This window comes from Carassius carassius, chromosome 22 (assembly GCF_963082965.1).
Source record: "Carassius carassius chromosome 22, fCarCar2.1, whole genome shotgun sequence".
Classification (NCBI taxonomy): domain Eukaryota; kingdom Metazoa; phylum Chordata; class Actinopteri; order Cypriniformes; family Cyprinidae; genus Carassius; species Carassius carassius.
In genome coordinates, this window is record NC_081776.1 from 7,849,265 (window position 1) to 7,874,973 (window position 25,709).

The 25,709-nt window shown below is 37.9% G+C and overlaps 1 protein-coding gene across 2 annotated transcripts; it reads right to left on the reverse strand.

Moving 5' to 3' along the window:
- Positions 1-1,218: 1,218 nt before the first annotated feature.
- On the reverse strand, positions 1,219-25,201 carry LOC132098843 (serine/threonine-protein kinase B-raf-like). 2 transcript variants are annotated; one of them, XM_059505065.1, is made up of 20 exons: positions 24,929-25,201; positions 16,686-16,787; positions 15,704-15,967; positions 15,110-15,213; positions 14,905-15,007; positions 14,521-14,669; positions 14,176-14,295; positions 12,880-13,045; positions 12,089-12,128; positions 11,310-11,429; positions 9,845-9,978; positions 9,642-9,759; positions 9,466-9,550; positions 8,349-8,525; positions 8,154-8,200; positions 7,911-8,029; positions 7,694-7,825; positions 4,561-4,695; positions 4,200-4,353; positions 1,219-4,104 (listed from the first exon to the last, which is right to left on the reverse strand). In XM_059505065.1, exons 1-20 carry the CDS (start codon positions 25,094-25,096, stop codon positions 4,082-4,084), a joined length of 2,460 nt encoding a protein of 819 aa, XP_059361048.1. In that variant the 5' UTR covers positions 25,097-25,201; the 3' UTR covers positions 1,219-4,081. The 2 variants fall into 2 exon arrangements, with proteins under 2 accessions (XP_059361048.1, XP_059361049.1); XM_059505066.1 differs by lacking the exon at positions 11,310-11,429.
- Positions 25,202-25,709: the final 508 nt, after the last annotated feature.

Genomic DNA, 25,709 nt, shown 5'->3' on the forward strand with positions numbered 1-25,709 from the left:
GAAACCGGAAATTCTAATTTAAGAGTCAAGAGGAGGCGCGAGCCCACCTGTGCTTTTAATTCACAGCAACAAGTAACTTAGCATTTGGATTGCGCACGCTATTAAAACGGATATAGATATAGATGTAAAAACAAAAGTTGAAACACACAGCTCAAGTCACCCTAACATGAAAACAAACAACACAACAACTGGGGGGTATTCCAGAAAGCAGGGTTAACTTACCGTGAACTAAAACCTGAACTCTCGGTTGATTAACCCCAAACCTTGCTTACTCGAGGTATGTGGTTCCAAAAACTCGTCCGGGAGTAAGTAAATTCAACTCAGAGTATGTTCCTGGTTAAGACTCCTGGTTAAGATGTATAATGCTAATTATACATTAAGTCATATCAGATATGTATTTTGATTTAGAATTTATACATTATAGAAAAATGCCACTCCATGCAGTGAGATATAACATATAATAAATAAAATATATATATATATATATATATATATATATATATATATATATATATATATATATATATAAGTTAAACATTACCTTGTCATAGTGTTTTATAATTTATACATACCTCTTAATACATAATTTACAGATAACTCTTATATATGCCAATAAAAGAAATAATCATATTAGAATAATATATTACCTTATTTATTACTTATATTAGCGCTTCCTCATTAACATACATACATATATATATATAAAATAGGCTATATTACATATTCTAATTTTATATAATGTTGTGCGGTATCGGTCACGCCCAATAAAGGCTCGCTGAAGTGAACTGACCCTGGAACATAACCTGCTCTGGAGCAGGTTTATGTTCAGAGAGTGAGTTGCTATGACAACTAATATATATATATATATATATGAATGTATTTACTCACCCATGGATGTTGCAACAAGCATTTACGGTCTAGTAGTATCCAAATATCCCACCAAGACAATCTAAATATCCAAAAGTTAGAAAGTCTGTTTGGTAACCTAACTTGTATAAAACGACAGCATCTCTTCTGGAGGATCAAAACAAAGATTTGGAGGAGCAGAGTAAGAAAAGAGTGGGCAGAACTAGTGAAAGGCAACTCCTTTTAAACTTTACAGAAGAATACAGAAAATAAATGTAGCATCAAAAGTGTTAAATGTGACCGCATTTAAAAGCAAGATGTGCTTCCCATTAAATTTCACATAAAATGAAAATAAAGCACAAAAACATTAGCCAGTTTTCATGCACTTCTTTAATATATCAGTTTTTCATATTCACAACAAATACATTAAGCTCTTTTTTCCTTTTATATTATACAGTCTTTTTTTATATATTTTTACACAGAAACATTTTATCAGAATTTCATCTATCAAAACGTCTTTTCTTAACCTTTATTTCGTAAGTTGAAACATTTGAAGTCATTTCATTGTTTTTATCTCCATGCCTCCTAGCAAACGGACAGTACTTCCTTTGTACAGCTATTTACAGATGAAAAGAGTCTCCCAAATATTTGTATGATAGTTCTTACTTGAATGAACTTGCACTGGCTGGGGGTTTAAAGTGCAGGCAAGGCAACAGAAAGAGAATGTAATCCAGACGTTTTTTGGTGAAGGCTTTAAAAAAAGCAAATAAAACGGGGGGTTGGGGAGTGAAAGTAAAATGTTTTTAGAGAATACATTTATGTGTATCTCTGAGTTTTAATTAAGCAGGTCCCCAAGTATTCCAGTCAAGAAGGATCAATCCTTCACAAGTCAGACCTCAGTAACATTCCCATAGAAAATAAATAGAGCATTCTTAAAATACACCTCTACCATCTCCATACGCAACCCATGTTAGGTTTGCCAGCTTAATCTGAGAACAAGTCCATTCAAACGTCTCGTCACAAACTATACATGTGAAAACAGTGACCACCGTCATGACCGAAAGGATCTGTGGAGCTCCTCTCTCCTTAATGGCAAGTTTAAGTGGCGGAACCAATTCACAGAGCATCGCTCTTATAAAAACAATCAAAAAGAGAACCAAAATAAATAAGTCAATCCATCTGAACAGAAGCAAGAAGATGGGGCGCTTGTCCTCACGCAGAGCCTCGGTTATCTGTGCAACATCAAGTATTTTGTGGAGCCGAAAGCAAAAGTGTCATTTCCTATGAAAAAAAAAGAAGGTGGAGCCACTTATTTCCCTTAGGAGAGGCAGAATTACGAAAAGCATCCCTACAAGGCCACTTCCACCATCCACAGTGAACTTCGGGCTACACAGTGCTAGTGTCACTACAGCCCAAAGCTATGCTAGTAGGTTGACGTAGAAGTCTTTGGACCAACTTGAAACGAAGAGTCGCCGCTTTGTCGCACTCTGCGAACAGGAAGCCTTTTGAGTCATAGGGCGAATCGATTTGGTCGAAGATCCAGATAACCATTCACCGGCAATGTTGAAGGTGGACACAGATGGCGTAAGGAGGTTGGATTAAGCTTTGGTTTTTAGTGTCCCATGGCCCTGCCTGCTTTTGAAATCGATTTTCATTCATTTTGCAATCCGGTAACCATGCTTTAACCTCTTCATATGACAAAATATATTAAGTCTTTAAAAAGGCAAAATTGCTTATCTGTGTCAGTCATTTATACAAAGTGCACAGACACACTGCGTAATGTCCATTTCAGCAAATCACAGAATGAGTGAGAGAAAAAATATATATATACACACACACACACACCTCTCCGAGAGTTTGAGACAACACCGAACAAAAAGTAATAAAATTAAAGCAATATAAATTAATGTAACTTTGCAGGCCTGCCTGTCTAGAACACAAGAAAAACTATATGAAACTTAAAAAAAAAACAAAAAACGAAGACCCGTGAACAAACATATTGGAATGAATCCAGAGGTGCAAGGTCCAAAGAGTTGTCACATGATGGATCCCCAAAAAAAAGGAAATCAATTAACTGTTACGGCCTCAAAGGAATGGCTTCTAATGAGTAAAGTTGTAGTGAAAAGTACAGAAATACATCTGAAATACGCCCACATTGTAAGTCCATAGCAAAGCTTCGTGTTTGCTTTATACAGTGGGTTTTTCTACAAGAATCTTTAAATAATATGACCTTTGACTTATTCAGAAACATGACAGCTATTATAAGGAGGCAAAACAAAATAAAACTAAAATCACATTCTCTAGAAGCGCAGAAATGGCTTTGAATTTGCCCACCAGGGAAATGTTGTATGGTATCTGTGCCGATCCAAGACTAAAAACATTTACCCAGGCTTCTTTGCGTGGGACATTAGTGGGGATGTGAAATGCAAAATAAAAAAAGTACTAGAGTTTGCCTTGAATCAGAATTAAAAGCAAAAGAAGCTAAATAATATTCAATAATATATATATATTTAAGAGGTCTTTTGATGGTTGCTTCATTTATACCTGTTCACAAACTATATCTGTAACAGAAAAAAAGGGTGTTTATCTACAACATATGACCCTTGAGGGGGAAAAAATGCTGAAAACAAAAGAAATCTATATTATTAGTAACTCCTGCCAAGAACAAACTCATTGCAAGAGAAAAAACATTTCTAAATATCATTCAAGTTATCTCCTGACATTCAGCACCTTTCCACGACTGCGGCTTGATGGCCTCTCTTATGCCAACTTTCCCATCATTCCATGCCACTGGACCCTGTTTTCTGATTGGCCAGTGCTATGTTTTTCCGCTCCAGGGGTGAAGCAAAAGTGGGGCTTGTGCTCCCAATATCATTCATCCCAAACCCGTTTATCTTTCTTCTTGGGGAAAGGTTTTTATTCCCTTCCATAATCTGTTTGGGTTTGATTGCCTTTTTCCTTTCCAGTGACCAGATGTTGGTTTCTCACCTCAGTCGTTTTTTATCGAGTTGTCCTATGTGATGTTTATGACATTTTCGTAAATTCAGCAATGACATCCTGCAGAGATCATTTTATTTTAAAGCAATTCCATTGAGGCCGTAGCTCTTCGGGTAAAGAGGAAGAAAAACGGCACATTCTTTGAAAACTATTCCTTGTGTTGTTATGGATGAACCCACCGTAGGAACACAAGGCATAGCAAAAACTGACAAGGGATGGAGCTTTAGAATTTGGAGCACTATTTAAATGCTGAGAATTCACCTAAAAGAGGGCACAAAGGACCGTTTTGTATCAGTTTTCATACTTATTAAAGCAATACAAGTAAAAAAAATGTACAACAATATTTGTGTACTTGCCATAGCCACCAGCCTGAATGGGCGTCTTGGGGGAAGCGCAGGCGTACAGGCTGAAGTCTTCTGTCTGGAATCCAGCGCGGTTAAGGGACGGTTCAGAAGCACTGCGGTGGATCTTGGGCAGAGAGCGTGCCAATAACTCAATCGAGGCCAGGATCTGCCATAAATAAATAACTGATTAAAATAATATTTTAACACATACGCTTTTTTTATTAAAACACGTTCATGAAATTTGAAATCAAACTAATTCAAAGCTGCATTTGTTAATACCACTCTGTTGCGGTTACCTTAACATAAATCTGCATGGCCTTGACAGATGGCAGGTGTAAATGGGGAAAGCAAAAATAGGTTTTCACAACATTACCTGAGGGAAAAGAGGTCTCTCCTCTCGCTTTTTCTTCAGACAATCTGCCATAAGTCTCTTCATGGCCTTGGGGCAATTACTGCGCACTTTGCTCAGGTCAGGAGAAAGGTAACCCCGGCCAACCATGAAGATAATCTATACAAGGAAAGATATAAACTGTCCTTTCTACAATATTCAGATACTGGCAGTAATTTGTCATGGTACAGATCAGATTTAAGTCATATACATCCTTTTTACTAGTATATTACACATATAGTACCATAAACTTTCAAAACTGATGATAAAATAAAAAAGCAGTAGTATTCATGTTTATGTACTCAACCCTCTACGCACACCTTGGAAATATAATCGCCATTGGCTAGTACTTTTTCTTTTGTTTACTCGCCAGACTGATATATCATTTCACACACACACACACACACACACACACACACACACACACACACACACACACACACACACACACACACACACACACACACACACACACACACACCTTATCTTTGTAAAATGGCAAAGCTTCTTAAATCTTAGCCTCTAAGTCAATCACGCATTATATAATGGTTTTATGATAATTAAGCACAATTTAATGATATAACTTTAATGATTAGAACTAAAACTTGGTAACCATGTATGAATGCATATTTGTCATTTTAACTGACTGTGATTCTTAAGATACTGTTAGTCCTTCAGGGTTTTTGTAAAAAAAAAAAAAAAAAGTAATAGTAATAGATAATATTATTATTAAAAGATAATACTACTACAAATTCTACTACCATACTAACAATATACAATGCACTACAGATTGATGAGCTGCTGGGTTCATGAATATTAATCACGTTATCTGCGTTCAGTCTAACTGATTTGCTAAAATCAAAATAGGGACCGTAATAGATTAACACCAGCCAATGAAATTGCCATTTATGCATTAGCTCCGCCAACTACCGGACAAACCGGCATATCTTCTGCTTGTTCTAAAAAGCTGAATAATTCCAAATTAACTCCATTACTGTGACAGGAGAATACAACAAAGAATATAGTTTATATGTAGCGAAGTGATTCAATCGCTCTCTTTGCATGTGTGAGAAACAGCGCTATCAGCAAACCAATGGCGAGTCGTGCGCCTTCACACAGAGTTTACGGTGCATCAAATACAGGTGCGCTGTACGTCCATTGAGATGAATTGAAAAAGTACAGACCGCTTGATGGAGAGCGAAACTCTGAAGCGCTCAGTAAGTGTATAGTGAGTGAAAAAATATATACAGTGGGTATGGAAAGTATTCAGACCCCCTTAAATTTTACACTGTTATATTGCAGCCATTTGCTAAAATCATTTAAGTTCATTTTTTTCCCCTCAATGTACACACAGCACCCCATATTGACAGAAAAAACACAATTGTTGACATTTTTGCACATTTATGAAATAAGAAAAACTGAAATATCACATGGTCCTAAGTATTCAGACCCTTTGCTCAGTATTTAGTAGAAGCACCCTTTTGATCTAATACAGCCATGAGTCTTTTTGGGAAAGATGCAACAAGTTTTTCACACCTGGATTTGGGGATCCAAATTCCTCCTTGCAGATCCTCTCCAGTTCTGTCAGGTTGGATGGTAAACGTTTGGTGGACAGCCATTTTCAGGTCTCTCCAGAGATGCTCAATTGAGTTTAAGTCAGGGCTCTGGCTGGGCCATTCAAGAACAGTCACGGAGTTGTTGTGAAGCCACACCTTCGTTATTTTAGCTGTGTGCTTAGGGTCATTGTCTTGTTGGAAGGTGAACCTTCGGCCCAGTCTGAGGTCCTGAGCACTCTGGAGAAGGTTTTCGTCCAGGATATCCCTGTACTTGGCCGCATTCATCTTTCCCTTGATTGCAACCAGTCGTCCTGTCCCTGCAGCTGAAAAACACCCCCACAGTATGATGCTGCCACCACCATGCTTCACTGTTGGGACTGTATTAGACAGGTGATGAGCAGTGCCTGGTTTTCTCCACACATACCACTTAGAATTAAGGCCAAAAAGTTCTATCTTGGTCTCATCAGACCAGAGAATCCTTCAGGTGTTTTTTTAGCAAACTCCATGGGGGCTTTCATGTGTCTTGCACTGAGGAGTGGCTTCCGTCGGGCCACTCTGCCATAAAGCCCCAACTGGTGGAGGGCTGCAGTGACGGTTAACTTTCTACAGCTTTCTCCCATCTCCCGACTGCATCTCCGGAGCTCAGCCACAGTGATCTTTGGGCTCTTCTTTACCACTCTCACCAAGGCTCTTCTCCCACTGATAGCTCAGTTTGGCCGGATGGCCAGCTCTAGGAAGGGTTCAGGTCGTCCCAAACGTCATCCATTTAAGGATTACGGAGGCCACTGTGCTCTTAGGAACCTTAAGTGCAGCATAAATTGTTTTGTAACCTTGGACAGATCTGTGCCTTGCCACAATTCTGTCTCTGAGCTCTTCAGGCAGTTCCTTTGACCTCATGATTCTCATTTGCTCTGACATGCACTGTGAGCTGTAAGGTCTTATATAGACAGGAGTGTGGCTTTCCTAATCAAGTCCAATCAGTATAATCAAACACAGCTGGACTCAAATGAAGGTGTAGAACCATCTCAAGGATGATCCGAAGAAAAAGACAGCACCTGAGTTAAATATATGAGTGTCACAGCAAAGGGTCTGAATACTTAGGACCATGTGATATTTATTATTTTTTAATAAATCTGCAAAAATGTCAAAAATTCTGTGTTTTTCTCTCAATATGGGGTGCTGTGTGCACATTAATGAGGAAAAAATGCACTTAAATGATTTTAGCAAATGGCTGCAATATAACGGTGAAAAATTTAAGGGGGTCTGAATACTTTCCGTACCCGCTGTATGAGCTAAACGTATAATAGCCTCGAAAACACACACTGGCGAGTAAAATCTAAGAGTTTATTAGCTAATGGGTAACAATGGACATTTAGTCGCCCAGAGTAAAATATACAAGTGATTAACTCACAATGTAGAGGGTTGGTACTTAATCTATTTCAGGCAAAATTTGGGCAGAAAATGCTTAAGCTGCATGTTCAAGGAACAAAAAACAATCACTGGTAATAAATTTCCATCTAGTCATCATCTGAACTGCTTAAACACACTTCTAAGAGGTTCACCTGGTCTCTGTTGTTGATGTTAGAATAAGGCAGAGCCCCTGACATGAGCTCGTAGAGCACAATACCAAACGCGTAGACATCTGACTGGAAACTGTATGGGTTTTTATCCTGCAGTCTGATTACCTCTGGAGCCTGAAGCAGACCAATGAGTCAGTCCAGATAAAAATGTCAATTCAGAAGAAACTCAAATATAGTTAAGACATGCTCCTTCACTCACCATCCACAAGATAGAGCCAGAAAGCTGCTCAAACTGGTGTGAGCCACTCCAGCGGGATTTCACTGTAGCCAGACCGAAATCACCAATCTTTACTGTTAGGTCCTCATGCAAAAAGATATCTAGGGAGGTGGTGTTAAGGCTAAGAGCATGCAGACGCACACATGCCTGTCAATACTAACCTAAAAAAAATATTTTTTAGATTTCTAATAATTACTATAATAATCAATATTTTACAAAGGATACTGTTACTCTTCAGATCTCTATGGATGATGGACTTGGCATGCAGATAGCTGTGGAAAAAAAGTGTTATAACCTGAGCAACTGAGTATCATAACAACAGCAGGTTTCACGCCTTCTATTCAAGCTAGAAGACTAAATGGATTCTTTGTTAAATATTACATTTTACATTTTCTCTAAAAGCTTTTGAGTGTCACTCACTCCATGCCCTGAGCTGTCTGCCGGGCAATGTCAATCAGCTTGATCATCTCAAACTTGGTCTCGATGATGTGCAGGTGGTGGTAGAGACTCGAGCCTTCACACCACTGTGTAACTATAGCCAGCTGGGGTTTGGTGGTGTAGCCCATGAAGAGCAGGATATTCACATGGCGGGTTTTCCTGCGGGAGATAACAAATATTCAGTATGCTTTGACAGAACAATGTTTTGATAGAACATTAGACTAACATTTAATGACAAAAAAATCTAAGGTTTATAAATAACTAGTGAACTGGGACTTTTGTAAATATTTAAATACTATGTTTCATTGCTTGATTTCAAAAAGAATTGGCAGGATACTATCAGTCAACAAGGATAGAAAACTCTTTAATACAATAAAGTCAGTGGTCAGTGAAAGGATGTGCTTAGCCCTTATGTTGATAGTCAATCTTAGGAGGTCAAATGAAATATTATATATACTATAGATTTCATTTTATTATCTTGTACTGTTTTATATTTAATTTAATGGTTTGATTTAATTATTTAAATTTTTACAGTTTAATATATAACATTTAATTTGTGATTAAATTGGGATCTTTTGATTATTTTTTTTCCAATAAAATTTTAATAAAATAAACATCGAGGTCAAATTTAATATTCCATGTGATTTGTTTTTATGATATTATATTTAATATGAATAGTTTAATTTAAATGCAATAATTTAGTATATTTTTGCAACCCGGTTACTAACAACTGGGATAGTTTTTGATTATTTACTTCCAACAAAAATTCAATAAAAACTTTACAAATTAGTAGTACAAATGTATAAAAAAATAAACAATGAGGAAGAAATAAATATTATGATATTTTATTACTTAATGGTTGACCCTGTTTACATTAATTGGGGTAATTTAAACCCCTTTAGATTATTATTTTATTCGCAATAAAAATAAAAAAATAAAATAAATATGTATAAAATAACATGTAAAAAAGCAATGGTATTAGGAATAAAAAATTTTTTTACTGCTTAACCACTATCTAAAACCTACAGTTTGGACAGACACCATCTCTGTTTTGAAATCATGAACAATTTTAGCAATTTTGGGCCTTATAATATCTTACCTGAGGACACCAACTTCATTCTTAAAGGCCTGTAGCTGCTGTGGAGTGGGAGCTGTGACATTCAACATCTTTACCGCCACATCACCTATGAGGAAGACACTCATTTAGCCTTTTCTGTACATTCCTTCTCTACTTCTCTACATTCCTGAAGACCAAAACTCTTTCACAGGACCTACCGTGCCACTTCCCCTTGTAGACGGTTCCAAAAGAGCCAGATCCTATCCGCTGTCCCAGGGTAATCTGACCTTCCGGGATCTCCCAATCATCGCTCGAGTCCCGTCGACCCAGGGTTTTCTATATATTAAACAAAATAAATGTCAGAAACCATATCGATGAACTTTGACCAATACTATAAGTGTCAAGTTCAATAGATCTGCACCATTTTATTGCGGTCCTCAGATGAAGACGACGGCTTCCGTTCTCTCGGTTGGCAGGGTGATTTGGACACCTTCACATTGGGCAGGGAACCAGGCAGGGAGGCAGGAGGGGTGGCCGACAGGCCTGGTGTAGAGCCTGGCATCACGAGAGGTCGAGAAACAAAACACAGTTACTTCAACTGGAAATATGGAAGTCAAAGACGAGAGAGACAGATTAAGAGGGGAAGAAGACAAAAGGAAAAAAATTCTAATCTTAAGAGTCACACAGCAGAGAGTAAGAGGGGAAAGGGTCACATCTGATGTATGCCTCCAATGAAGTATACTATCAAATCCTGAGCCACATCCCATCTATTTCCCAATGGACAAATCAAAAAGTACCCCCAAAAATGTATTTGTATGCTAAATTACTGTAAGTAAGGATTAAAACAAACAATTCTGGTCTGTACCAGTGTGTTACTGTAAACTAAAAGTAATAAAATAGTTTTTATTAAGTTAAATAAAATATAACTATTAAATGAAAATCGTGAACTTAAAATAATAATAATAAATCAATTATGAAAATTAGAAATGTGGCCTTGACAACTAACTGACGTAAAATAAGTTTAATTACTACAGTTTATTACTAAAACTGAAAAAAATAAATTAAAGTTAAATAGACACACTAAATTGACAAAAGCACATCAAATTACTAGGTGTAAAAACAAACTGAAAATGACAATTAAAGTGAATTCAAAATATTAATAATATTCGAATATAAATATAAATAATATTTACATAATACAATTGGAAATGAGAAATAATATTAAAATAACACTGTCCGATACAATTAAGCCGATAAATAAATAAATAAATATATAAATCAATAAAAAAAATACAAATAATATATATATATATATATATATATATATATATATATATATTTTTATTTTTTTTTTTCACATTACTACTTTTTCTAAACTAATAATAATTATTATTATTATGCAAGATGCAAGTGAATTTAGGCATCACACTATTAACATGTACAGTATGAAAAATGAGTATTAATTTTGAGATTTATTAAAGATTACTTATTGGTTATTAAATTATGTTTTTAATGATTAACAGGGTGTTAGATAATGGCAAAATATGATCGGAATAGAAAATATATTCAATGCTGACTTGCTGAGTTATTATCATTTAAAAGTAGGGGCTGCACGTTTGAAATATCTTTGAGTGAAATATGTGAAATATGTTTTTTTGCCTTAGTGAGTTTGTAGTGTACTGAGGAGCTGAGGAAAAGTGACTGCAGCCCATCATACGTCAGTGAAAATGTTTGCGTGAGAGGAGTGGCAGAGAAGGTGAGAATTTAAACGAGGAGGAGTGAAATATGTCAACAAAACACACAAGGTGAAAGACAAACACAGACAGACAGACAAGCAAAAGACAAGACAAGGTGTGGAACACAGCCACGCACGAAGGCCTAGCTACCTCTGAATACTGGCTCAGGCTCAAAATCAAAGACAATGTCATTGGGGTGGGAGGACAGAAGGGGGCTTGAGGTCCGTGTTCGGTTCTTCCTCAAGCAGCGGGCTGGGTGTTGCGAGGGGGCTGCAGGAGGGAGAGAGACAGACACGGAATCACTGGCCCTCGAAGCTCAGTTGCACTTCCTGTCACCAACTACCAAAATCCTGTGTCCACTCTCAGAGCTTCTTTAGAGATGATCAAGCGAATTCTAGGTGACACAGAGCCAGTTCTTAATTATATCTGTATATCCCAAAAATGAGAATTCAGTTATCATTTACTCACCCCTTGTATCGTTCTAAACCCGTTTTAATAAAAGAGCAACTCAAACATTCTTCAAAACAACTTCTTTTACATTCAACAAAAAAAGAAAGTCATACAGGTTCGGAACGACATCAGGTTGAATATATGATGACTGAATTTTCATTTTTGGGGGTTACTGTCCCTTTAAACAGTTCTGGGACATGTTTTGAAGAAGCAGTAAGGATATGGGCGGGTTTTGAGAACACCGATTAGAAATTAGTCGTTTACAGCAGGCCACTAGTGAAAAAGAAAAGAGCTGAAGCGATTCACAAAGTGGACAGGGGAGAGAAAGGCCTGTGTGTCAGCTTTTACTAACAGGCAGAGTGAAATGGATCAGCTATCCCAAACTTCTAAGGCCAATGACACAGAGACAGCACAAAGACATGGGATGACGGAAAGCTGTTTGAATTCAGTGTACGTTTCCTGATTCGAACAACACTTACCTCCATCTGACCTCAGTAAGCCTTGATCACGGATCAAATCCTGTACAGAAATAACACCGATTAGCAGGGACTAGGGGAGATCAGTAACAGTTTCTGCTTTTTGCTTGCAGTGCACTGCAAATGTACCTTTGGTTATTTTGGGTATAACAAATTATATGAATAAGATTATATGCATAAGGATAGTTAAAAAAAATTTTTTTTTAAATGTAAATAAATAAGAATGTATCTAAAACTAAAGCACACTTCATATATTAACAATATTAATATTTAGTAGTATTACTACATACTATTTTTTTTGATTCAGGAAGTGGTAAGTAAAGACAAAACCACAAAACCCGTCTTAATTGTCAATTTTTCGAAATTGAGATTTATACATCATCTGAAAGCTGAATAATTAAGCTTTCCATTGGTTTATGGTTTATTAGGACCGGACAATATTTGGCCGAGATACAACTATTTGAGAATTTGGAATCTGAGGGTGCAAAAAAATTCTTAGCAATGCATATTTCTAATCAAAAATGAAGTTTTGATATATTTATGGTAGGAAATGTATAAAATATCTTCATGGAACATGTTCTTTACTTAATATCCTAATGATTTTTGGCATAAAAGAAATATCGCCAATTTTGACCCATAAAATTTTTTGGCTATTGCTAAAACTATATCCCAGTGACTTAAGACTGGATTTGTGGTCTAGGGTCACATTTTAAAGTGGGACCTATTACATTAAAATGCATTAAATGCTTTTGCCTAAAATATATCGATTAACTGTTGAACTGTCCAGTTCTCACATCAATGTTGACGGGCTCGATGGTGTTGATATGGACGTTAGGGGCTGAGGAAGAGCGATCCCTCTGGCCAAACTGGTTGCGGTGGTCCTCCTCTCCAGCTCCAGGTCTAAAGGACTGTGGGATAGGGATGGATTTGGATGGGGACACAGTAGGATGGCACAGAGACCTGGAGAAAACAGACAATGAAATTCAGCCTAGTACATGATTAAAGCCACTTACACACTATAGTATATACTTAATGTGACACTTACAATTGATCAATTAAAAAATAGATAGATAGCAGTAAGTACTACATATATGTATGTGTGTGTATGTGTGTGTGTGTGTGTGTGTACACTACCAGTCAAAATTTTGGGATCAGTAAGTGGTGTTTTTATGTCTTGTTTTGAAAGAAATAAAGAAATTAAGACTTTTATTCAGCAAGGCTGCACTAAATTGATCAAAATAAACGTATAATGTAAAGAAATGTATAATGTTACAAAAAATAAATACTTTTCCCTTTTTACTCTATTTATCACAAATCTGAATGTCTGTTTCCACCAAAACATTAAGCAAAAACATTAAAGACATTAAAAACATTAAAACATTAAAAAAAACATTAAGCTTTTTCATAATCAGAAATTATTTGTGAATGATTTCTGAAGGATCATATAAACTGCAGTAATGACTTCTGAAACTGTACTATGCCATCACACCAATAAATTACATCTTTAAACATTGAAATAGAAAGTGATTATTTTAAATTGTAATAATATTTCATAATATACCTATTTTTACTGTATTTTTAATAAAATAAATACAGCCTTGGGGAGCATAAGAGGCTTCTTTGAATTTATTATTTTTTATTATTATTATTTTGAACAATAGTGCGTATTATTAACAAATATATATATATCTCTATTCTATAAAATATATAAATATAAATTATTAACTGTTTTACATAATTATATTTAATATTACATATGGTCACATTTTATTTTAAGGTCCAGTTCTCACTATTAAATAGCTATGACTTTTGCCTCAATAAAATCCTAATTACTGATTATTAATATTAATACCTTCATAAGGTAGTTGTTAAGTTTAGGTATTGGGTAGGATTAAGGATATAGAATATGGTCATGCAAAATATGTGCTTAAGAACTAATAATAAACAGCCAATATGCTAGTATTATGCATGCTAATAAACAACTAGTTAATAGTGAGAACTGGTCAACATACTAAAGTGTTACCTTATGTATTAATAAGATTTACTTTACTACATGGACAATAGAGTGCAGATGTGAACTAAAATCTCACCCAGTGGACTCGGATGGAGGCAGGGAGGGGCACATCTCTGACACGGGTGTCGTGCCCTCGGATGATGGCTCCTCCTGGGTAAAGGGGTGGTGCACTAGAAATTTTGATGCCAGCAGTAAACTGAACATCAAAATTATAAACAAAAATTATAACATCAGTACAAGTTAATTTTGCATAACCATCACTTAACCAAAGCACAAAACTGTAATCAGACTAATCTAATTCGCGAGAAGGATTTAATTTTAATAGTATTTACATGCTTTATTTTACTGTGCATTACGCATGGAACAAATTTCAGCCTTCTATGGATAATGCAGAAGTGAAAAATCTCCCATGAACACTTACTCCAGCTGATCGTAGTTGACACACATGAGCGGGACCTCTGTGCTGCAGCGCTGGTGGAACTTGTAGCCGCACGTTTGGCAGCGGAAGCCCTGAAACAGCAGCTTCCGGCAAAAGTCACAGAAGGCCAGCGTGAAGAAGGTCTTTCGCACCTGTTGAGTCGTAGAATAACACTTAAAGAGTCATTACAAAGAATCTGGATGCTTCTGAAAAACAATGCATTACGGACAAGCGGGGATGAACCTCAACACGTCTTCAACATGTCAAGGTGTATTTAAGAAGAGTAGAAATGACCACACCTATGATATGTCAACTCTCAGCTCTAACTTACTCCTTTTTGTCAGATTTATTTTTAAACCAGTTTGTGGTCAGTTTCATCATACTCACAAAATTATGGGTCGTCAGTGGCACATTCTCTAAAACCTCAACATGGAGCTCCTCCCCCGTCAACCAGGAAATGTCTGTGTCCCAGCCAATGGGCTTCTTCTCCCTAATGTGGGCGGGACAGTCAGTAAACGTTAAGTACAACTCGCAGCGTGGCTTGTTTTAGCACTAATGATGTTAAGATATGCGTTCAGAATACAGTTCTTACCCATCCTGAACCCTGTAAACCGCACAGCATTCTGGGATCAGGCCTCGCATCATCAGAGCCTTTTTTAAGGAGTCTCTCACAGTCATCCCACAACGAGCTGGAACCTGAAACACGCACATAAACCACACACACTTTCATCTCCTTACAGTGAGACTGCAGTTGCATCTGGCCACGTTTGATTTCTTGGCTCCAGCTCATGCTGCTGCTTCTCTTTGCTAAACCAACAGAGACCAGCTGAGCACATAATCAAAATAAAGGGGGGTCACTTACATTTGCTCATTTCCCATGGAGTCCCTCCACTCTAAAATCTGGTCGGAGTGGAAATTCCCTCCAAAAGCCCTGTCTGAAATCTTACTGTGAAGTATCGTCAAAATATCCTACCATCTCCATTCATGACAAAACTTATCAAATCCAGAAGTGGGCAGATCATTACAGATAGAACACACCTACTTTTTTCAAATCCCCCAATTCAAATTCTGTCATTAGGTCAGTATTATATAAGTAGTATGCAGCATTTACATTATAGTGTTCAGTTATAATACGATTTTGAATTCTTTCTATATTTTCAGTACCAAACAACAATCAATCACTCACCACTGTCCTCTGTTTGTTGGGCAGGAAAACCCTTACGATGGGTTTCTGGGGCGAGCGGGGATTCCCTCGGGTTGGGTCTGTAGGGGTCTGCAGGACAGCTAAGGTATTTGGGGTGGCGGGGGCACTCTGGGTGCCCGGTCCCTTCACATCCAGAAGGATGGGTGTGGGCGAGGAGCAAAACTCTGTTCCGTTCCCAATGGCCTCCAAAAGCTGCTGTTCCCGCTGCTGTAATGCATCCAGCTTACTAGTGTACTCTTCATAGGCCTGTGGCGTGGAGGAAATAAATCATTAATACTTTATGAAAATGTTTCGCATAAATGCTCATTCTTTTGAACCCGTTGAAGGATAAATATCTGAGGTTATGCATTAGCAGTTATGGCATACACGAGGGGAAATGCTACTGATAAAGGCTACAAACTAAAGACATCCATTATTTCTTTTCTTCCTTTAAATTTATTCAGTTGTTTCAAACATTAGATAAATGATTTGCCAAACCCCCTAGATTCTGAATCCCTTGTAAAGCAGCATGCTAACTGACATGGAAACTTAAAAGTGATCATAGCAGTTTTCCATTAGCACGTTGCTAAGCTCTAATACGCATAAAAAGTACATGCATACACAAATATTCCACTGTCCATTTTAATTGGTCCTTTTGAATTTTGAATAATTTCTCGCACCAACTAGCACGTATTTCAGCACTATGCGTGTTGCAATGCATTATGGGATGGATACCTGGGATGCTGCCTTAGAGTTCGACTAAAAGTGGTGTCTTAAAATACACCTGACTTTAAGAAAAGATGATCTATGATGCCTGAAAATGCTACTAGATTTTCTAGATTTTTGAACAAAGCCCAAAAGTTTACTGCAAATATAGATGGTGTCAAATTCATCTTTTTAAATTAACTTTCTTGGTAAAGTAAAACAGCGTTACATTACTCTCAATTCACACCCGTGACAGACACTCTTTGCTGGGCCAACTCACCTCCAGGTATATAGATGGTGGATTGTGTTCTCCTCCAAACTTATCTAAAAGGGCTTCTAGGTGCTCTTGGGTTAACTTAATCATCTGTTTGATGTTCCATATCTGAAAGGAAAATTAGCAAGTCAGTTTTCCCAGCTTCCTTTCCTAGATGATTCCTAGGTTCTCCTGTTTGAACAAGGATCTTTGAACTTGACCTCATTCCGTGCTGAATCTACAGTCGTGGCCAAAAGTTGAGAATTACATAAATATTGGAAATTGGAAAAGTTGCTGCTTAAGTTTTTATAATAGCAATTTGCATATACTCCAGAATGTTATGAAGAGTGATCAGATGAATTGCATAGTCCTTCTTTGCCATGAAAATTAACTTATGCCACATTTACACATAGCCGGGTATTTAGAGAAACGAATATTTCCCCCCCTCCGTTTTCAAAAATAACATCGTGCACACAACATCGTTTTCAAAAAAGTTGTCGTTTACATCAACCCGCATAAATACGCCGTCGAGCGCCATCATAACTATGCCAAACCTATGGGCGGCAGTGTAGGGAGAAGGATAAAGCCATGCAAGCCAATCAGAATCCTCAAAATCGAGCAACTTCCTGTTCCTTTCAAAACAACACAGACATGGCGCAGTTGTGTTTGCAAATGCAAACAGACCAAAAGAGTTTGCCCAAACGTAAAAATGAGTACCACCTTAACAGCATCCATGATCAAACAGTAACGTTACCCAAACAAACTCTAAACATAGGGCGCTCACATGACGTTAAGCATTTTCTGGCGCATAATGTGACGTTTGAGAACCTAAAACCCCGTTTCTCCCAGTTGACACGGCAACACATAACCGGCGTTTTCAGAAATCTCCACTTTGGCCGGAGTTTTTAGAAATAATCGTTTTCAGGGATAAAAACGTCGTTTTCGTGTAAATGACAGGCCAAAACGCAGGGAAATATCTGCGTTTTCCCATCGTGTAAACGGGGCCTTAATCCCAAAAAAAACAAAAAAACCTTCCCACTGCATTTCATTGCTGTCATTAAAGGACCTGCTGAGATCATTTCAGTAATCGTCTTGTTAACTCAGGTGAGAATGTTGACGAGCACAAGGCTGGAGATCATTATGTCTGGCTGATTGGGTTAGAATGGCAGACTTGACATGTTAAAAGGAGGGTGATGCTTGAAATCATTGTTCTTCCATTGTTAACCATGGTGACCTGCAAAGAAACGCGTGCAGCCATCATTGCGTTGCATAAAAATGGCTTCACAGGCAAGGATATTGTGGCTACTAAGGTTGCACCTAAATCAACAATTTATAGGATCATCAAGAACTTCAAGGAAAGAGGTTCAATTTGAGGTTCAACTTGTAAAGAAGGCTTCAGGGCGTCCAAGAAAGTCCAGCAAGTGCCAGGATCGTCTCCTAAAGAGGATTCAGCTGCGGGATCGGAGTGCCACCAGTGCAGAGCTTGCTCAGGAATGGCAGCAGGCAGGTGTGAGCGCATCTGCACGCACAGTGAGGCCAAGACTTTTGGAAGATGGCCTGGTGTCAAGAAGGGCAGCAAAGAAGCCACTTCTCTCCAAAAAAAACATCAGGGACAGATTGATCTTCTTCAGAAAGTATAGTGAATGGACTGCTGAGGACTGGGGCAAAGTCATATTCTCTAGAGCTGAAACAACGAATCGATTTAATCGATAAAAATCGATTATTGAAATAGTTGTCAACTAATTTAGTCATCGATTCGTTGCTAAATAACTTTTATTTGCCGTAAGCGGCTCATTTCGTGCATATTTCAAATCTGCGGTGACCAAAGTGTGGCAGTAATGAGCCACCGGAGGTTTTACTCAGCCAGTACAGCAGGAGAAGTAGCGAATAGCCAATAGCTGGCCTCGTTTTATGTCACGTGCTTCCCGAACAGCGTCTCTGCAGCATTTAGCGGGATGTGGGAGACTGGGAGTACTTTACTTTGCTAGTACTTTTACTTCGCATCTTTTGCGCGCTCAAGTTCGTTATTTCCAACACCGCACCGCATCGAGTTAAAAACATCTCAACTTTTCAGAATGCTGCAAGCGCATCGCGGGTCATGTGATAAGAACTAACCAATCAGCTTCATCCTTTCCCGTAACAACGTTAAAAGCTCAGTCAAGATGAAAGGAACAGCTGATCATAGTTGTATATGGATTTCCATTTTGAAATAAATTTAGTAGCAGAGCTACTGCAAGCGATTTTTTGAGCTGCAAATCCATTTATCATTTGCTGAAATTTCCGCGTCTTCAAGGAGAGAGCACGTCATGGTTGCTTATCAAAGGCAGACGCCTCAGGGGCGCAAGAGCCCGATCGATTTGGAAAGAAGGAGAAAGCAGCGCGCCTAGTGTTTTCTACGCGTTTTTAGGCACGATATGTGAACGGCCCCTAAGACTTTTATTTGTGCAGATTCTCCAGTACAATGTTGTTTGAAAATGTTTAGTCGTAAAAGCTGATAACATTGCTTTTTAACAGTTAACATTTAAAGCTTTACAAACATGTTCTGTGATCAGTTTGTAGTTTACCAGTTCAAAATTCAGTCGTGCAGCCTAATTATGACTGAATGAGAGAGGTAAATGTTTAAAGATATTTGAAATGCACTTTTTTTTCCTAAGTATTCACTGCTCTTTTTCACACAGCAGGTTTTTTGTGTGTGACTGTCCAATTTTTTTTTCTGGACAACCTTCTGATGGATTTTACTTTAAATTGTGAGTTCCATTCAGGTTTCATGCCACTGGCACTTTATTCGAAGGATTGTTTACAATTTCACAGCAAAAGCTATAAAGCTGTTTCGCAGTAAATAATAAAATACAATGCACTGCAATTTTATTCTGTTTTATCCTTATTCTTCGTGAAAATATGTTCTGAAAGATTCCTTAATAAGCTTCGTTCGGGATGTTAAACTACTTTAGGAGCTCTAAGGACTGCCATGGTGAAAACATTATTTTAAATCTCCTTGTGAAATTTGCTAGAGTATGGGTCAGTGTTCTGATTGCAGAAGAGTTCGAAAAAGGATTACTAACACAATAAAACAACTCCAGGTATATTTTTGATTAGGATATGACAGTGCAAAATGGTTAAAATCTCTTAAAAATCTATGCTGAAGGATAAAGACCATTTATTAATAATTTACTTGGGGGGGAAAAAATGGAAAAAACTAAAATATAAGTACATAAACCGATTAATCGTAAAAATAATCGACAGATTAATCGATTATCAAAATAATCGTTAGTTGCAGCCCTAATATTCTCCGATGAAGCCCCTTTCCGATTGTTTGGGGCATCTGGAAAAAGGCTTGTCCGGAGAAGAAAAGGTGCGCGCTACCATCAGTCCTGTGTCATGCCAACAGTAAAGCATCCTGACACCATTCATGTGTGGGGTTGCTTCTCATCCAAGGGAGTGGGCTCACTCACAATTCTGCCCAAAAACACAGCCATGAATAAAGAATGGTACCAAAACACCCTCCAACAGCAACTTCTTCCAACAATCCAACAACAGTGTGGTGAAGAACAATGCATTTTCCAGCACGATGGAGCACCGTTTCATAAGGCAAAAGTGATAACTAAGTGGCTCGGGGACCAGAATGTTGAAATTTTGGGTCCATGGCCTGGAAACTCCCCAAATCTTAATCCCATTGAGAACTTGTGGTCACTCCTCAAGAGGCGGGTGGACAAACAAAACCCAATAATTCTGACAAACTCCAAGAAGTGATTATGAAAGAATGGGTTGCTATCAGTCAGGATTTGGCCCAGAAGTTGATTGAGAGCATGCCCAGTCGAATTGCAGAGGTCCTGAAAAAGAAGGGCCAACACTGCAAATACTGACTCTTTGCATAAATGTCATGTAATTGTCGAAAAAAGCCTTTGAAACGTATGAAGTGCTTGTAATTATATTTCAGTACATCACAGAACCAACTGAAACAAAGATCTAAAGGCAGTTTAGCAGCAAACGTTTTGAAAACTAATATTTATGTAATTCTCAAAACTTCTGGCCACGACTGTAATAAACAGAATAATTTGCTTGTCTTTACTAAGCTGTGAAAGCTAACACTGACGGCTGTCTCTAGCCCGGCCCACAGAAACTGTGATATAGTGATTAAATCTGAGGTGTGAACTAAATATACAGAGTGAGCATTAGCAAAGAAACTGCTTCAACTTTTTTGTGTAACTAAATTCATAAAATGACAATCATCATCATCATCATCTTTAACAGTCAGCTCTGATATCCTAAATGTACATTTTATGCAACTTTGAACAAGAATCTAACGTTCACAACCCTAACCTTTTAACATCTTAGGACATTTATCAGGAGATAATAGATCTAGATTTTTTAGTGGTTAAAGATTTTATACATTTCAATTACAGCATGCTTTTAAAACCACTGATGTCATGATTGTTCGCAACTGCAATTCAGGGGGAAAAAAAAGTACTATCACATTCAATATTACAAACATTTCTCTCTTAAAGTACTACAAAATTTCAGCCAAGCATTTGCTCTAGAAAACATGCAAGCAATGCACTTGTTCCAAACAGCCAATAAACATTTTTCAATTTTGCCAAGCAATACAACCAGCATCATAAAATACTCCCAAGTTCACTGGGAAATGTCCCAGCCAAGTAAACACAATCTGACAGCGCTACAAAGCTTTACAAGTAAACTTTATTATGATCACCATTTGGAGAAACTATTTTCCAGTAGACGGTCAAGAAGCTTGGAATGCCTCAACACCCCCTTGAAATAGCACATTTAAGTGCATCTAACTTTAGTTCTGATTTTAAAAATCCTGCATTCCGAGAGTCAAGCTGCCACTTGATTCCTAATCAGCGTTGCAGATAAACTGGCTCTACTAGTCAAATTAGTGTAAAAAAGGCACCAGTGACAAGGGACCTTCTCAGTTGTCTTGCCAGTATAAACTCAGATAAACAGACGAGGATTGCTGACAGTTTCTTGTAACAAACAGACATTTGTTACGAGCCTTTCTTTTAAAGCAAACCCCAATGTGATAACAGACTGCGTTTCCAACATGATGCAACGTAACTGAGACCATTTAAATAGATACATGTGAAATACTTGAAGCCATATACAAATTCTGTCATCATTTTCTCATCCTCATGCTATACCAAAACTCCTATGACTTTCTTTTTTATCTGTAGAACACAGAAGCAGAAGAACATATTTTAAATATTTTGAAGTATATACAGTTTTGTTTTCTCCTTAAAAAGAATTTAAAAAGGAACCGGAACTTTTACACTTGAAAAATTATGCAAACACCACAAGAGTAGTCCATATAAGTTCTGAAGCCATATGAACAGTACTGCATAAAAAACAGACTGAAAATAAAGTCGTTATTGACAGAAATTATTTGTTTGAATGTTCTGTCAATGGATTGGATTAATCGGATTCTCAAGTTCAATTCAATCTAGTTGTGACAATTAATAGCCAAATGAAATATAATGTGTCATATATGATACTTTTAGGATGCTTTTGAATCTCTTTTCAACCATAAAAGCTCTAGTGTAATTGTATCAAAACAAAGATCTTATCTTCACAGTTGTACAGTTGTAGAACTACATAATGAGAACTTTATGATAGAATTTTAATTTAGGGTGAACCATTCCCCTCAACATTCATGTCAATAATGCAGTAATGTTGAAACTCTCAATACACTCAGTAAATGTAACCAATCATTTAAGATTCTGGTTCAACGTAAAAGTTCAACAATCTCCGACTGCAAAACCCATCAAACTAATCTTTATTGGGAAGATTTGTTGCAAACCCTGCAAAGTCTTTGGTGGTTATAGCCCTGACCTAGGGATGCAACGACACCATTTTTTCAGAACCGATCCGATACCGATCCAATGTAGAATCAATGTAGAATTTCTATACTTCTCTGTGTTGACCTGATCATCACTCTTTTGTGTTAATCACAATCTACTACATATACACATAACTTAATTTTAATGAAAAATAACAAATAAAAAAAGATATAATCATAATCTATGACAAAAATACTATTATAAACTAGATTAGTGGATAATTCAGAACCGAAAGATACTCTAGATTCTAGAAAAATCATGGACGCACAATAATTTTATAAAATCTAGTGAAATATTTAATTTACAAATAAAAGTGAATACATTCATGAAAAAACAAGTATATACATTTAAATAGAAATCTAAAAGACGTTTCTTTTAAATGTATAGCACAGTAATACAGGCAGCAACATGTGATAGATAGGACAGAACAAGAAGGACTATTAATAATATTTGATTGCGCAGAAAAGTGTCATAATACTAAAGGCGCCAATACAGAGCGGCTCAGAGTGCTTATGCACATCCTGTGCGAGGAATAATGAGCTTGAAACAACACAGAGTCACAGTGTGCAAGGTAGTGCAGCCCTTCAAGTCCACATAGAACAGTTAGTACAACACACAAGCTGCTCTGCTCATGTTCATTTTCAGTTCTCTCTTTACAGCAGTTCAGTCAGTGTACTGTTTGAGTAAATTAATTACTCCAGGATATTGGATTATTTTTAAAATTTAAAATTTAGGTAATTTGTGGATGAATGCTTACTGGAGACATGAACCGTTTCAAACGATTCAGTCCGATTTGGTGAACTTTTTCACTATGAAAAACCGGTTAAATCTAACGATTTGTTCGCAAACCGGACACCACTAGTACAAAGGGAAGAGATATTGATACTTAGTGTATAAAATCTGTGCGTTAGTTTATTGAGGCTTTTCTTTTAACAATTTTAAACCTCAGTTACTGTGCGCTCTTGAAGAGAGTTTCATCATTTTGACTGTAAATGAACGTGACACGCAGTTTGATTTGCTGAATGGAGGATGACAGACAGCCACATCGGAGAGAAGAGTTTGTGTGAACTTGAATTTAATGACTTATTATATCAATCTGTACCTCACACTGAACTATGGAACACCTTCAAAACACTTGAAATATGTCCACGAAAATGTTTTGGATCTTTATTATGTTTTTGTGCCTTTCGTGGGGCTCAACAATAACACAATAGTATACGCACAGTATGGGATTTGGATCGGTCTTGTCTGACCGATACACGATCCACAGAAAATGCCAGTATCGGTGCCGATACCGATCCCGAGTATCAGATCGATGCATCCCTTCCCTGGTCATCAATAAAACTGCTAACTAAGTTAATGGACTGTTCACTCAGGTAAAATCTTTCCCCATTCTTTAACAATACCACATTTTTCACTTCAAGTATGTTACAGTACTGTTACAGTCTAACCCTGTAACAGCAGCCAGCAGTAAAATTAATCTAATTAGCACTAAGCACTCCTACAATAATTTACACAAGCAGCTCTTTAATCCAACTAGTCTGCCAGTAAAATAGGTAAACTGTTTCCTGAATAGCTCGGTTTGTATGACGGTGTAAACTTTTTTTTTTACTTTCCAAATGAATCAGAACGAGTGGATGCTCCTGGAAAATTCTAATTAAGTTAGAGAGTTTTGAAAACATGGTAGATGGTGTCTGGATAGCTTGACACGAAAGCTGGTCAAACAGGTTCCAAAACACAGCTGCTAACTTAAACTGGATGCTCCTGCAGTGTGCAGAAGGTGCCCACGAAATACCCCAGTGTGTTCATGGAACATAAGCCTCATAGGTGATGTGTGCTGACAGCTTACAAGAAACATGCACAATGCAATACATTTGCACGAAATCAAAAAGAAATGTAGAACGTTCGCAGGGCCCAGTGAACGAGCACAATGACATCACTGCAGAATTAAATGTAAATGTAAATGCATTCGAACGCTGACTCGCAGCTCGCGCCAGCTGCTGACACAAAGGATACAAAACCATGCAAGCGAGCCGCTAGTATTCCCCGTTGCATCTGTAGTTTCCCATTAATAAGATGCATCGCAAGGTGAGATATGTAGCATGCATGCTATGCAACGGGTTCGGGAGGGGGGATATATAAAAAAATGAAACACGAACAGGCCTTCTGATAAACATTGGCTCAGGGAACTGCAATGAGAGAATTATAAATGGCGTCATTCGGAAATGCACCTTGCGAGAATACATGAAAGCACGTTATAAGATTTTCTCTACTATATATTTATGTAACGTTATATTGCAATGCACTGCATCCCTACACGATCCGTATTACAGCCGGTGTTTCCTGAACCTTTCCATCCAGCCCAGCTCCGCTCAACACCCGAGCTCTGCTTTAACCCCGACTCCCCCATTGTACCTCCTCGGGAATGTCCTGTTGGCATTCGGTGCTGGCCGCTCCACCGGGACAGTCGGGTTCGAGCCCCGCGCCCAGCTCGTGCAGTCCCGGGTCCCGCTCCGGATCGCGGTTCATGGCGTCTCCGTTGAAGACGGGCGGTGGGGACTCGGCGCTGCTCAACGCCGCCATTTTAAACCACGAGAATCTGAGTGGAAAATAATAGAGGAAAGAAACCGAGAACGAGACAGGAGGGGGAGACAGATTCACCAAATGTAAACCCGTGGAGGGGTAAACGGGGATACTGGACGCCGACCAGTGCGCCAATAATAAAGTCTAAAATTATAAAAACAAGTCACACATTTGTTTCAGCCATGTCGATCATGCATCTTGAATTATCCTTTTTAATATTATATCTTATCTGGTAGGCCTTAAGAGATCTATTTTATCAAACAACTCCCAAAAGCTCTGCATAAACATTATTTCCCTTTCATAGGTCACTTCGATGCTGCGTTGACGTCACCTTATGGGATCACCTCTCGGTATGACGAATGTCTGATACCCTATACCATCCCGCCAATCCTATTGGCCAAATAGCGCTTGGCACCGCCCTACGCATGCGTACACATCGTATACCTGAGTACCGCGCGCTATTTCGCTCAGATTTCATTTCCTTCAGGAAAGCGAATCATCTGTGCCCTAAGGAAACCATCTCGTGTTCTCAGCGTTTTTTTCTTCGAGCAGTGTTCAACTCCTCTTCGCGGACGCGATGAGTCAACGAAAGGTAAGAGCCGTATAATGGGTT

What these genes read in the sequence shown, in the direction of transcription:
- LOC132098843 (XM_059505065.1), bottom strand. Translation starts at nt 25,096, where the DNA reads ATGGCGGCGTTGAGCAGCGCCGAGTCCCCACCGCCCGTCTTCAACGGA. An exon ending in CCAACAAACAGAGGACAGTG is followed by an intron (nt 15,214 to 15,703) that starts GTGAGTGATTGA and finishes TGCGTGTTTCAG; the next exon opens with GTTCCAGCTCGTTGTGGGAT. An exon ending in CTGGCTCTATCTTGTGGATG is followed by an intron (nt 7,826 to 7,910) that starts GTGAGTGAAGGA and finishes GGTCTGCTTCAG; the next exon opens with GCTCCAGAGGTAATCAGACT.